At 40.5% G+C, this 13,882-nt stretch overlaps 1 protein-coding gene across 1 annotated transcript in view; it reads left to right on the top strand.

Annotated features, from left to right (window-relative positions):
* The window catches only part of Gnai1 (G protein subunit alpha i1), a 79,362-nt gene that overhangs the window by 43,891 nt on the left and 21,589 nt on the right, over positions 1-13,882 (top strand). Inside the window, 2 exon segments of the mRNA NM_001244056.1 lie at positions 6,956-6,998; positions 7,088-7,229. Coding sequence (NP_001230985.1) covers positions 6,956-6,998; positions 7,088-7,229 — 185 coding nt within the window.

Consider the following 13,882-nt stretch of genomic DNA (forward strand, 5'->3'; position numbering starts at 1 on the left):
TTTTAGTACGTTGATATTTCAAGCTAATCTTAGTGTCAAGGCAATGCAAGGAACCTGATTCACACCTGTATCCTGGGGATGGAGATATCCCTGTATCCAGGGAGATTATTTTGCTGAGTTGCACACAGTCACTTGTTCTATGACACATTCAAACATAAGGAGTTTCAATCCTAGTAGTATGCACTGATGGGCTAGTTCAAAATACATAATTTCATCTTTGGAGTTTAGTGGTTAGGTGGTTGACAACTGAACCATGTAGAGTGCTCAGTATCTGGTGCTTGCTAAGAAAACGTAACAGAAATTTAGATAGAGACCTTGGTATTGTTTGACTCTTGTGGAGCCATGAAAGTGACTCAGAATAGGATAGAATAAGCCACTGTTATTGCTGTACAAAAAGAAATGCTTGATTAAAAATCACTGCAGACACCTAACACACTATTCCTGTAGCATTCTTCACCATAATTTCGAGGGTCACTAGACTTGTGGTATTATTTGACTTACCTGTCCAGCTGCTGAATTGTTTGGTATGTTTGACAGAGATGCCAGGAATGAGCAGAGAGAGCTGCATACATGTCTTTCTGTGGTTCCTGAGCAAGCATATTCACTTAAAAACAAAACACACACACACACACACACACACACACACACTGTTCATTCATGGTTCTGGAGGCCGAAGCTCCAAGACTAAGGTGTCAGTAGGATCATTTTTTTCTTCCTTTTGACATATAATATACATGTATATTTTAGATATATGTGAAGATGTATGTTTACAGTGTCCTAATACGGTGTTTCACATATATGTGCATGTTAGGCTAAATCAATATAATTAACATATCCATCACTGTACATTTACCATTATTTTTTGTGGTGAGAATATTTAAAATCTGCTGCTGCCAACGGATTTCCAGTAGACACCTAAGGGGCATGAACACACACACACACACACACACACACACACACACACACACACACACTCATCATTTCTTCTTGATATATTTCAGTGAGATTCATAGAATATCTTAACTGTGTGCCATGCTGTAGTGACCATACAGGTCTCTCATGAGTGTAACATGAATAATATAAACCCAGAGATTTTCAACCTGAAAATCAGAAAAGCAAAGTGGCCAGCCACTTGAATGTTCTCACCTTTATCAATGCTCAGACTGAAGGGTCGCTCCACTGAACCTCAGATTGCATCTCCAGACTGCACTGCTCCTCACAAATCTGAGACTACAAAGCAGCCAAGCCACGAGAAAGCAATTACCTCTACCAAGGCTGGAAGTGAGATCTTGTCCTCAACTTGGCTGGAGAGGAATTGCCTAAGACTGAGTACTGAATGTTGTTTGAGACCCTGAGCTCCTTCTTATATACTTCTCTAGTGCTGAGATTAAAGAAGTGAGCTCTGTTTCTCTTTTAGAGGGATTCACTCTCATGTAGCCCTGGGTGGCCTTGAACTCACAGAGATCCATCTGCCCCTGTCTCCTGAGTCCTGGGATTAAAGGTGTGTGCCTCTACTGCCTGCCCAATATGGCTGTCTAGTGTGGCTGGCTTTGCATTCTGTCTTCAGGGGCTTTATTAGATCGTAAACAATATATCACCACAGATAGGCATGATGATTTTGCTGCCTTTATGCTCATTCTTCAAGGTTTTAATATTGTGCTAGTTGTCTTAGACATGAAAGCCTTGGTGAATAATTTTATATTAATTGAAGAGGGTTTAAGTTTTTGTGTTTACAGTCATTATCAAATTATTCTTCTATCCTAGAATATCAGGCCCATTGTAAATATAATTTAAATACATTTGGAGCTCTTAGAGCAAAATAGAAAAAAATATAGATTACTGCTATTACTGAGGAGTTACAATTAATAACAAAATCATCCAGCCCAACAAGAGGAGAAGCGACCACCTGTGATGATTCATTTAAGTCTGCCATTGCTTAGTTTTATCTTAAGAACAAAGGTCTCTGTCTCCATTACTTCATCACCTCAGCACTCTGAAACAGTGTTCCTAAGTGCTGCATGGCTAAGTTGCATTCCAGTTTAACTTAAACATTAGCTTGCTTTTATTCAAGTTGTTATAAAGTTGTTAAATCTTTTATAAACAGTAAGTAGTCCTTGGCTTGCCCTTGGGTGACCTGACAAGATTCCCATGTTAACAACTAATCAGCTGCTGCTGATTAGCTACAACCTGCAGCAGAGAAATTAGTGTTGGAAATGGGATGCTAAACAGAATTGGACAAACGACTTTCTGTTAAGGTGCTGGGGTGGGGGTGTCACTCAGCAGGAAGCCTTTAGTTCCATTGTTGGAACAGCACCCGGTTCCATCCCAGAAGCAAATAAAGTAAGGGCTGGTGGTGGGTGTCAGTAACTTCAGCCCTGGATAGGTACAAGCAGGGGGATCAGAACTTTAAGATCATCTTAGTTACAAATGAGTTGGAGGCCCAGTCTGGCCTATAGCTATGTCTCAACCCCTTAAAATAAACAACACAAAACAACTTGCTTTCTGAAGTCAGGAGTGCTTTCTGCCTTGTTTTCAGATTTTTGCCAAGATTAAAATTCTTAACATTTCTCCTAATTGCCCATTAACAAGGTCAAGGGCAAACACATACAAGATTGTCATTTTTCCAGTTACAAAGCCCATATTATGTTGAGAGAATTTTGATGGAGTAGTTGTTTGACATGGGACTTCCTGTTTTTAGGTTTTCCTTTTCACTGTCCTTCCTTACCCTAGCTTTCCCGAAGGAACTTTCAGTGGTTCCACTGATGGGCTGCATGTTGCTGGGACCTTGATCTGCAGGGTCTTCTTTCTGTGTCCTGGGTCTCCTTGCAGTCACTTTTGCTCTTCTAGCATCTGTCCCTGCAGCCATTTTCTGCTAAGCTCTGCTTCCCACACCTGCTGAGCCCAGCTTTGGGTCTCAGATGCATTGTTCTGCCAGCCATTTCCTCCTCAAAGGAGGCCTTGGGGAGAGGGAGGCCTTTCATCTGTGCACCTTCATTTAGCCTCACAGGTCCATCAAATCCTCTAGCATCTGGGAGTCACTGCCCCTCCTTTTCCTCCTCTCAAGTCTCAAGTCACTGTGACCAGAAAGTCACCCTGAGCTTCTGGGCCTTGTGACCAAAATCCTTCCACACTTGAAATTTTTCTGGCTGATACACTCTAGGTGAGCATTGCATTTGTAGAGTCTGGGCAACTGTTTATTCTTATGACACTCAAGATTTCAGTGAAAATTAATAGCCTCCTGGTGGAGTATTTCTGGGGAAGTCGGCTTTTCCTTCTGTTGCTTTGCAGGTTTTTGTTGTTTGGTTTTTAAAGTAGCTTCCTGCTGGTCTCTCAAACCTAACTGTTGTGACTGAAGTTTGCAGATAAAAACCTTTACACTATTTTCTTTGTGATGTAAGCAAGCAGACTATCACTGTTTGGAATGTTGGAACCTGCAACACAAAGGATTTGTAATTTTCAAGCTAGGATTCTCTCAGTATGGAATCTAAAACTGAAAACTAATTACATATATTGCTGAGTTTTGAAAGATTTGTTTTTCAGAGTTTCTGCCTTTAGCTATCTTTTGTTCAGAGATTTTTGTCACCAGTGGGAAGAGGAGATGCCCACTTAACCTACAACCCTACACAGATATCAAAAGGAGCCATAGGCCATATGCTTCTGATAAAATAAGCCAGGCACCCCATGTTACCAATTATTTTAATAGATTAAAAAGTGAATTAGAATTAAAGATAATTTTAACATCAAAAAATATTTCTCTCCACTGTAAGGTTTGAAAATTCTAGCCGAGTGATGGTAGCACATGCCTAGAATCTATGACAGCCAGGGCTACACAGAGAAACCCTATCTTGAAAAACCTTTAAAAAAAAAAAAAAAAAAAAAAAAAAGGCAAGTTCTAATCTTCTAATCTGTGTACAGTGAACTTCAAACATTCTCATTCAATTCTCCAGATTCTCTGCATGCAGGGATGTCAAACCTCGCTGGTTTCTCCCACTTGAAGTTCTCTCTGCCCTTTTGATTGGGATGGCTATTCACGAACACTTTCTGTGCCTGTGGGGTCGCCCTGTGTCTTAGGCTTTGGCATGTTCTTTTTGGTTTTTTTGTTTCTTTGTTTGTTTTTCAAGACAGGGTTTCTCTGTAGCTTTGGAGGCTGTCCTGGAATTCACTCTGGAGGCCAGGCTGGCCTAGAACTCACAGAGATCCACCTGCCTCTGCCTCCCAAGTGCTGGGAATAAAGGCTTGCAGCACCAATGCCCGGAACTTTGGCATGTTCTACCACAGGGCTCTTGGTACAGGCACTATTCTAGAAATGCAGACGCCTTTAGAGACTGCCCTACTGGGTACTGCCTACCCTGTGCTGCTCAGGGAACCCGCCCCCTGGTTTAGAGAAATGTGTGAGTCACAATGCCTGCAATTGTGCCTTTCACAGGGCCAAGCCACTGCCGTTGATAATAAATGACGGAATTGTTTATCTTGGAATTGTTTTTTATGGGCAGATGCCATGAAAGATTCAAAAGCTGTCTGTAAAGAAAGAATACCCCTATTGTTTATTCAATGCCTGCTTTTCTATTTAACATGAGGGTATCTTGTGAAATTTGCTTGCATATCAAAGACCTAGTAAACTTTAGGCAGTTTTCTCCTGAGATGTTTCAAATAGGCCATTTAACTACAACTCATTTTCAGATGTCCTGTGTGTGTGTGTGTGTGTGTGTGTGTGTGTGTGTGTGTGTGTGTGTGTGTGTGTTTCTATTTCTGTGGCTGCAAGAGGGAAAGACAAAGGCAATACTGAAGTTTAGCATCAATGAGTTCTAAAATCTTAAATCAATGTACCAGCTTGTCTGCCTTCTGGTTGGCTCACTGTGTGATGACAGGTGCTGAGAATCCCAGTAGAATCAGACAAAGGAAGGCAGCAAGTATTACGTGTGGAACTCTGGGAGGGACTGGCAGAGGAGATAAATGTGGTGGTTGATAGAAGATCACAGATGGCAAAAGAAAGTAGAACTACCTTGTTGGGGGGTGGAGCAGGGGAGATAGTGTTTGAAGGATTTCGATATGATCAGTCCTGGGCATTCTTGTGTTTATATTCTTAAGTAATGCTTGCTGTGCACAAAGCATGGGAACATCTCTAGGAAAACAGGAGAAGGAGGCTCTCGAAATACACTAGCCAGGAACTAAGTCTTTCTCAAACAGGAACTAAGTCCGGAACATGTGGCCATGCTAAAAAAATAAAAAAAGGCCACAAATGTGTGAAATTGTCAGACATTGCCATGTCCTGTGCTCACATGTTCTCAACACACAGAAAAACTTGGTTGGTCTAAGGTGACACAGTAAGAGCATCTACTGCTAAATGGAATGAGAGTGAAAGGGGACCCTGTTTCTTTGGTAGTAGTTATGGTATAGTTATATGGCATAAAGCCTGGGTTTAGCTCTTAAGGAAACCTTTTGCTCCTCCCTCTATTCCTCCTCTCTCTCTTGTCCTCTCTCCCCTTCCTCCTCCTCTATCCCCTCATCCATTATCCCCTTCCTCACTTCCTCCTCATTGTAGATTTACTTATTTTGTGTGTATAAATGTTCTTCCTGGATGTGTGTTTACCATGCATATGCTTGGCACCTGTGGATATCAGAAAAGGGCATCAAATATCCTGGCACTGGTATGAGGATGGTTGTGATCTGCCATGTGTGTGCTCTGAATCCAACCTGGGAGTGCTCTTAACTGCTGAACTATCTCCACAGCTCTCTGGATTGTTTGTTTTTATATTTATTTTTATTTTACATGTATGAATCTTTTGCCTGCATGTATGAATATGTACCACATACATACCTTGTGCCTTCAGAGATGAGAAGAGAAAGTTGAATCCCCTGGAACTGGAATTATAAGTGGTTGTGAACTGTCCAGTGTGGGTACTGGGAACAAAACCTGCTTCCTCTGTAGGAGCACCAAGTGCTTCTAACCACTGAGCCATCACTGCAATCTCCCAACTGGCTTCTTCATAACACTGTCCTTCTACTTCAAAGGAGCTGAAAGTTACTATTAAGATATTTTCCCAACAGTTGAAATGTGGAACAAAACCATGATTGAAACAATTTATAATACTTCAGTTTTCAATCAGAGGTGATTTGTTTTTATGTCTATGTTTTTTTGGTTTTGTGAGATACAGTCTTGGTGGCTACCTTGAAACTCACTAGGTAGCTAGGGGTCACTTTAAATCTGCCTCAGCCTCAAAAATGCTGGGGTTATAGCTTGGATATACCATGCCAAGCCAAGGACTGGATTTCTTTTTAAAGCTTTAGGGAATATACAATAACAGAACACTTTTTTTTATTTTTAACTGAGTTTATTGGCATTGAAATTATTATGAAGTAATGGAAAAATAGACTTCAATCTGAGAATTCTTATGTTCGGAAACAAAGTTCATTTTAAATTTTATTGTTTTATTATGTTTTAAGATGTGCAATGTACTGTTAAGAGATCTACATACAGTGAAGTGGTTACCATAATGAAAAAAAAATAACATTTGTCATTTCACACAATTACCCATTTTTCTTCCTATGATAAAACTACTTACTTAGCAAGATCCTGAGTACAGGGCTGGGTACTGATCAGTGCCAGAGCATTTACTTGCCTTGAATATGTGAGGCCCAGGGTTTGGTCCCCAGCCCCACAAGAAAGAATGGGAAGGAGGAGGTGGAGAGGGAGCAGGATGATTCTGAGACCACTTCCTACTGACTGTGATATGCATGTTGTGCTCTATGTCTTTGCTTCTCTATCCTCCGTAGTTGCTGCTCTGTATCTTGTTTTAATGCAATACCAGATTCAGTGTGAGTGATATATAGGGTGTGAGCACACCTGTGTGTGTGTGTGTGTGTGTGTGTGTGTGTGTGTGTGTATGTGTGTGCTGGGAGCTGGAGATTCTTAAGTGCTGATGCTGAATGAGAAAATCCTTCTTTTGTTTTCTAGGTGCTGGTGAATCTGGGAAAAGTACAATTGTGAAGCAAATGAAGTGAGTAGCTGGAGACAGGGCAGTATGTCTTCCTGGCTCTGAGTGACGGCTATAAAGGAAGTGTGCTTCTTTTCCTCTCCTCTCTTTAGAATCATCCATGAGGCTGGTTACTCAGAAGAAGAGTGTAAACAGTACAAGGCAGTGGTCTACAGTAACACCATCCAGTCCATCATCGCCATCATCAGGGCCATGGGGAGGTTGAAGATAGACTTTGGAGACTCTGCTCGGGCGGTAAGTAAGTCAATGAGTTTGCTGGAGCAGGTCTGAGGAGTATCTCATGGGATAGTCCTGTAGTTATGTAACTGAGGCCAGACAGCTACTGGGAACGCTTGACATACAAAGTGCAAAGGACAGGCATGAGTTGGGAGCCTTGGAAGTAAGTACTTTTCACCTGCTGCTGTTTCTACTGACTTATCTGGACTGTTAAGAATGACCGAAGTTTCTATATAACAGTGTATTAAAGTCTTAGGAACTTTTTGTCAATCCTACAAAATGCCTGTACAAACCCACTCAAGTGGGGACAACTTGATTTGGGCTCACAGTGTCATAGTCCATGGTTGGCTGTTTCCATTGCTGAGGTCTTGAGACAAGGCTAAAACAACATGGCAGGGAGGGTGTTGCAGCAGTGGGTCACACCATGGTAGGTAGAGAGAGAGAGACAGGGAGGGGCCAAGGACAAAATATTCCCTTTGAAGACATTCCCAGTGACCTGATTCCACCAGCCAGGCCCCTATTCTAATTGCCTGGTCACCTCTGGATTTTTCAGCATTTTAATTCACTATGATGCTATGGCCTACCACCCACTCCCATCCAGACATCTCTCAATAGGCCATTAGCTGGGGACCAAACATTTATCATGTGGACATTTGCAGCCCTTTTATACCCAGACCATAAGATTTAGATCCTCTCTACCCCTATGCTCATCTGCTATTACCATAATAAAATACCAGAGATAATTAGCTTAAAAAGACAAAAGGTTTATTTTGCTCACCAGATTGGATATTTCAGTCTACTACTTGGGAAGCTGAGGCAAGAGGCCTGCTGCAATGAGAGCAATGTGGACTACACCTTGAGTACTAGGTCAGCCAGTGCTACACAGCAAGGAAACAAAACAAACACATCTCAGCACTGAAATGATCTAATGATTTGTTCTTGGGCCTAGACTAAAACAACAACAACTGGACCCTGAGTAATGCAATTGGTATCCATTTGCTTATCTTTGGAACAGGAAAATTACTGGCTATGTAAAGACATGAACCAGCGTTTCAGAGCTCAATGGGACTTCAACAGGCAGGCCAGGGCCTTGTGGAGAAGCTCAAAGACAGGAAATTACATGGCAGGTCGGGCACAGGTTTGAGTGCAGCTGTGGAAGGCAGGAAGTTGCATGGTGGGACTACCAGGGGCTTGGAGTGCAGCAGGCTGAGTGTTGGTCAAGGCTCCATACTGGACTCCCGCCTTTCCCCATAGCATGCTGTCAGTTTGGTTGAAAACAGCCCAGTGCTTTCCACAAGGGCCTTTCTTCTCCTCCTTTCTCTCCATTTGATGCTTGATGTGTTTATTTCAAGGTTGCTGTTTGTTTTTTGTCCGTGTGTCATTGAAAGGAAATCCTGCTGTTTTTTTTTTTTTTCACTGTGGATGAACCTCAACAATATTAGGAAATATGAAAAAGTACTGTCTGATTTCATGGATATGTGAAATCAAAAACAAATGTAAAATACAAGTATCAAGAGAAAAGAAAACAACTCTTAGCAGGGGTTTAGGGTATAGTGGAAGGAAATAAAGGTGTGTAGCTGGAAGTCTGCAAAGGAACAGTTATGTAAGATGAAATCTAGAGAGCAAAGTTACAGTTTGGGGACTGTGGTCAAGATGATTCTAAATAATGTGTTTATCATTTATTCATTCAATGCAATCAGGGTACCTGGTAGAGGAAAAAATCGTAAATAATGGATACATTACAGAGTGACTAAATAGTAGATTGAGACAAAATATTCTAGATTAAATCAAATCATAACTCAGGGAAGAAAATTTAGAAGAATGTTACAAATTATTAAAAATCACTTTGAAATGTTCTTGGAAATAGCAGCAGCCCCATTTTTTAAAATCTGTTTAAAAGATCAGCACAAATGGAATCCCCGATGAGATTAAGGAGAAAAATAAACAGAAATCATACATTATACCGATTCCAATTATGGCAATTAAAAATTAGCAAATTCATTTATGTAAGTCAACTGTAGTGCCTCGTGCCTCTTGCCCCAGCACTTGGGAGCAGTAAGTTGAGCAGGAGGACTGGGATGAGTTTGAGCTCAGGAATCTAGTCGGATACATAGTAAACTCGAGGCCAACCTGGGCTACCAAGTGAAGCCTTTTCTCTGAAAACCAAAGCAAACCAAACACTCACAGTATTGTGAAGCAGATCCCACTGTGGCTTCAAGGAGAAATGCGTCAGAGCCTGTGCAGAGATGATAGAGGACAATGCAGGCAGCTTTATGAGAAGCCATTTGATTTTCATGTTTTTCTCTGAGGGAATTCTTATTTTAAAACCTTTTTTATAAGATCATTTGGCTTAGCCTTAAATGCCCTGGTTTACAGTTAACTGCTCTTCGGTCACTTTGGAATCTGTGTGCCCATCCACTTTGCTCAGCTCCGTCAATGCAGCCAGCCGTTGTCCCTTGCTACTTTCAGTCTATTATCTCTGATGCTCTCAACCTTTCTGTTACCGCTTCACAGAGAGCATGTGTTCTCCCGTGTCTGTTCCATTCTGTCTGTTTGTCCTGTATTTCAGGGTGTCTTGCATCTACATAGAATTTAAATTGCTGGAAGCCCCTTGAAATTACTATTTGGAATATAAAGATAAATTAAGTAGAGCCTGCGATGAGGAAGGCACACTTGAGCCAAGTTTTGTAACCAGAGTAAGAGGTTTATAGGCAAAACTGAAGAAAAGGCAGTCTACAACCAAGGACTAGCATATTCAAAGGCACTTTGAAAATTTTCTTTTCAGAAGTAGCAATGCCTTTGAAAGTTGTAAGATGAAGACCATGTGAAGGCAGAGTGAAAATTTTGGTAGCAAGCCTTTGTCATTGTCTATTTTCTCAGAGTCATACTGACTTACATATTACCAGCATTCTAATTTTGAACAGCTTACAAATGGGGAACATTATCAGTCTCACCTTTTGGTTTTTCTCTGGCATTTATTAAATATGAGAATTTGGCTTATAAAATTTTGTAAGTTTGTGTTTCCCTCATGGGTTCCTCTGAATATTCTCATATTTGTTAAACCTTTTTCCAATGGTTTTCTTTGAATATTAGAGATATTCACTCTTTGTCTATTGCAACTTCTTACAGAAGTTTTTGTTTGTTCCCTTGGGGTTTTTTGTTTTGTTTTGTTTTATGCAATTAATTCTAACATTTCTGTCTTGGTTTGATATAAAGATAATATTCCCAATTACTGTAATTTACTATTGTTCTTGTTTAACCAGGGTTTCATGTATACTAGAATAGAATCAAACCCATTGTAGATCGAAGAATGATCTTGAACTTTGTGTGTGTGTGTGTGTGTGTGTGTGAGAGAGAGAGAGAGAGAGAGAGAGAGAGAGAGAGAGAGAGAGAGAGAGAGAGAGAGAGAGAGAATCTATGTTTCTGTGCATGTGTGGAAGGCAAAGGTCCACATCCTCTTTTGTCTTCCTCAATTGCTTTCCACTTTATTTTTGGGGACAGGGACTCCCACTGAAGCTGGAGTTCCTTAATTCAGCTTGGTTGGGTAGCCAGGGACTTGCAGGCATGCTCCTACCTCAGTCTTCCCAAAACTGGGATTAGAAATGCACACTGCCATGCCTGGCTTCTTACATGGTTGAGGGAGACCTAAGCTAAGTCCCTATGCTTGTGTACAGGCACTTAATGACTAGCCCATATTCTCAACCAGAAAATTACAAGTTTCTATAATAAGATGGTGAAGCTTTACTCTAATTTTAATCAATGAAAAATCAGGAGTCCAATATTGGGGTAAGAATGTGGATGATCAGAGAACTGGGAGCAGCTGCTAGTTGCTTCCCACCTGTCTCCTTCCTCTGTCCAAAAAGGGGCCGAGATCCTGTCTTCACCCCACCTTATCACATCCCATCTCCATGAGTGCCCAGATTAAAGATGTGTCACCATTGCCTAACTTCTAGGGTTAACTAGTGGCTAGCTCCTCCCTCTGATCATCAGGCAAACTTTGTCAGAACACAAACAAAATATCACACAACACTACGGTTTTTCTCTAATATATGTTTCTATCCACCTATTTGTAGGTGTTTCCTATTAAATAGGATGTGAATATGCCATATAATGAATGTCTCCTGCCTTACTGCCGTTTATCCAGTCAGATGTCATTCCCCCAATGCCTTGTAAATACTACCTTTAACACTCAATGGACTGTGTGTATAGACACTTTTTTCCCTCCCCTGATGTAGTTTTGTTTTTTTCTCAGACCAGTCACCAATTATGTCATTCAGTGCCTCTCCTCCTGGTTAATTATGTTGGAACAAGAAAAAAATAAAAACATCTACCTCACAGGATTTTAAGAAAGATAAAATCAATGCAGATTGGAACACACCTGGGAAGTAACAGATCTCATTTCACTGTTGATTTTATTATCTATAACAGTACTGTTATTGTTGACAGACTCACAGGGCGTTAGTTTATATTGCTTCGCAGATGAATTGGCACCTACTAGGGTTTGGTCACACTATCTCAGTCTCTTACCAAATATCCAGACCAGTAAGCATTTCTGTTCCAAATGGACTTGAGAGTTAATTTCCTCTAATTCTAATGAAACTAAACAAACAGTAAAAAGCCTGCTTGTTTTTGTTGGGATTATATTTTTAATAAAAAATCATTAAAATATAATTACATAATTTCCCCTACCCTCTTGCCCTCCCTTTATCGTTCATTCAGTCCTCCTCTTTTCAAACCATTGTCTCCTAAGAGGGCTCTCTCTCCCTATGGAAGACTTTCTCACCCTCCCTCTCTCAGCAGGAGTTTATTGCTTGGAGCTCTTCATCTAGGGGTGGGGCCCTGTGAGATTTACCCCATATACATTGTGATTATATCTTTTTATTATTTTTTTATTTTTATAATTGTAATCAGACCAATTTTATATTAGAAAAAAGATTGTTCTACATATCAATCTCAGTTCCCTCTCCCTCCCCTCCTTCCCTGCCCCCCACCGACCCCCATCCCAGCTCCTTTCTGCTCCCCAGGGAGGGTGAGTCCTTCCATGGGGAAATCTTCAAAGTCGGTCACATCATTTGTCACACAGGGGAGAACCTCCCCTGTGTGTTTAGGCTGAGAGAGCATCCCTCCATGTAGAGTGGGCTCATATCTTAATACACAGTTAGCTTGTTGAGAATGTTGGGAAGAACAGACTTCAGAAATTGTGACTAATGTATGCTAATTTCTGAAGGTAGTAGGTTTGTACTCCTGCCCAGTATCTTCCTTCCGTAGGCCAATTGGTTCTTCATTACCCAGTGAGAGTAATGCATATTCACAGTGTAAAGAAGAATTATTCCACAGCAAATAATTCTCAGAGTTGCTGTAGTGCAGTGAAATTTATGGCTGCTGTTCCTTCAAAGCTTTCTTAGGGTGAGTGTGGTTCCTCTAGGGATACTACAGTATTGATAATTTAGGTTGTTTTGTGGTAGGAATCATTTTGTAGGACTGTCAACACATGGAAGGCTTTGGTTACTTTAGTTATGACAGTGGGCTATCCTACAATAACATGCACAGAATGTGGACAGCCAGAAAACATGCTTAGATGGGTTCATAGCAACTGGCAGAAAATGCATTTGCTAGGATAATTTCAAAAGATGAAGTTATAATTTTAATATCACTGCACTTTATTTTTTTCTACTAGCATTGGATCTGGTGTAAACTGGAAACAAACCTAGACTTTAGATTGATCTCTCACTGTTTGGAAGCCACTAAAGATGCCTTATATACTGTGAGGAACCCCAGAGCCTGCCTGAGGTCCACTTAAGCATCTTCCCACCTAGCCTCACATTGCCCCAGGAGAGGGTCACCTTTCTCCTTGAATATTTGTGTGGTTTGCTTTCATCAGCTTGTTGGTCGCTTTATGTCTGCCTGATTTGCAAGACTGCTGTTGAGGAATGTTTAGCAGTTCACCTTGGCAGTGATCTGAATATATATTTTCTTCTTATTCTAGACAGCCAAGGTTAAGGGAATTGCCTGATTTTTGATTAGTGAGTCTTAGCTCAGTGTAATGTGAATTCTTTCACTTCTATGGTTTTCAGCATCCTTCATTATTATGTTTTTATTTTCTGTTTGTGGTTTGTGCCCTGTTTTTGCTTACCCACTGTTTGCTGGTTTGTAAGTACATATGCCGTTAACCTTTTGTGCCCAATTTATTACCTTTCATCTTATTGTTGGTATTTTCATTATTAAAACTCCCAATGTCATTGTTTCTATTGTGTTTAATTTAGAACATCTTCAGTCAACCAAATACTTACCAGATATCTATACCTCCTTTAAAGGTCCTACAAGGCAGTGAATTTTAGTATCTTTGTTTCATCTTTAGTGCCTCTGGAACATTCTGTTGGCTGAACAGAATAAACCATATTTATGCTTCCTATTTATAGCTTATTATCCATCAGTATGAATAGAATAAAGGGTATATGTACTTTCCTGTTTAAAAGTTATTGTCCATCACTATTTTTGGAATAGCCATATTTTTATACTTATTTATCTCATCACCTCTATGATATAAGTTTATGTTGGTATTTTTATCTTCTTGGCTTGCATTAATTTCAGACTGTTCATTAATTTCTACTCTTTCCCAATGTCATTTTTTTCCCAAATGTTCCCAAGGCATTTTTCCCTGTTGTGCTTGC

Source organism: Cricetulus griseus (genome assembly GCF_003668045.3).
Source record: "Cricetulus griseus strain 17A/GY chromosome 1 unlocalized genomic scaffold, alternate assembly CriGri-PICRH-1.0 chr1_0, whole genome shotgun sequence".
Lineage (NCBI taxonomy): Eukaryota > Metazoa > Chordata > Mammalia > Rodentia > Cricetidae > Cricetulus > Cricetulus griseus.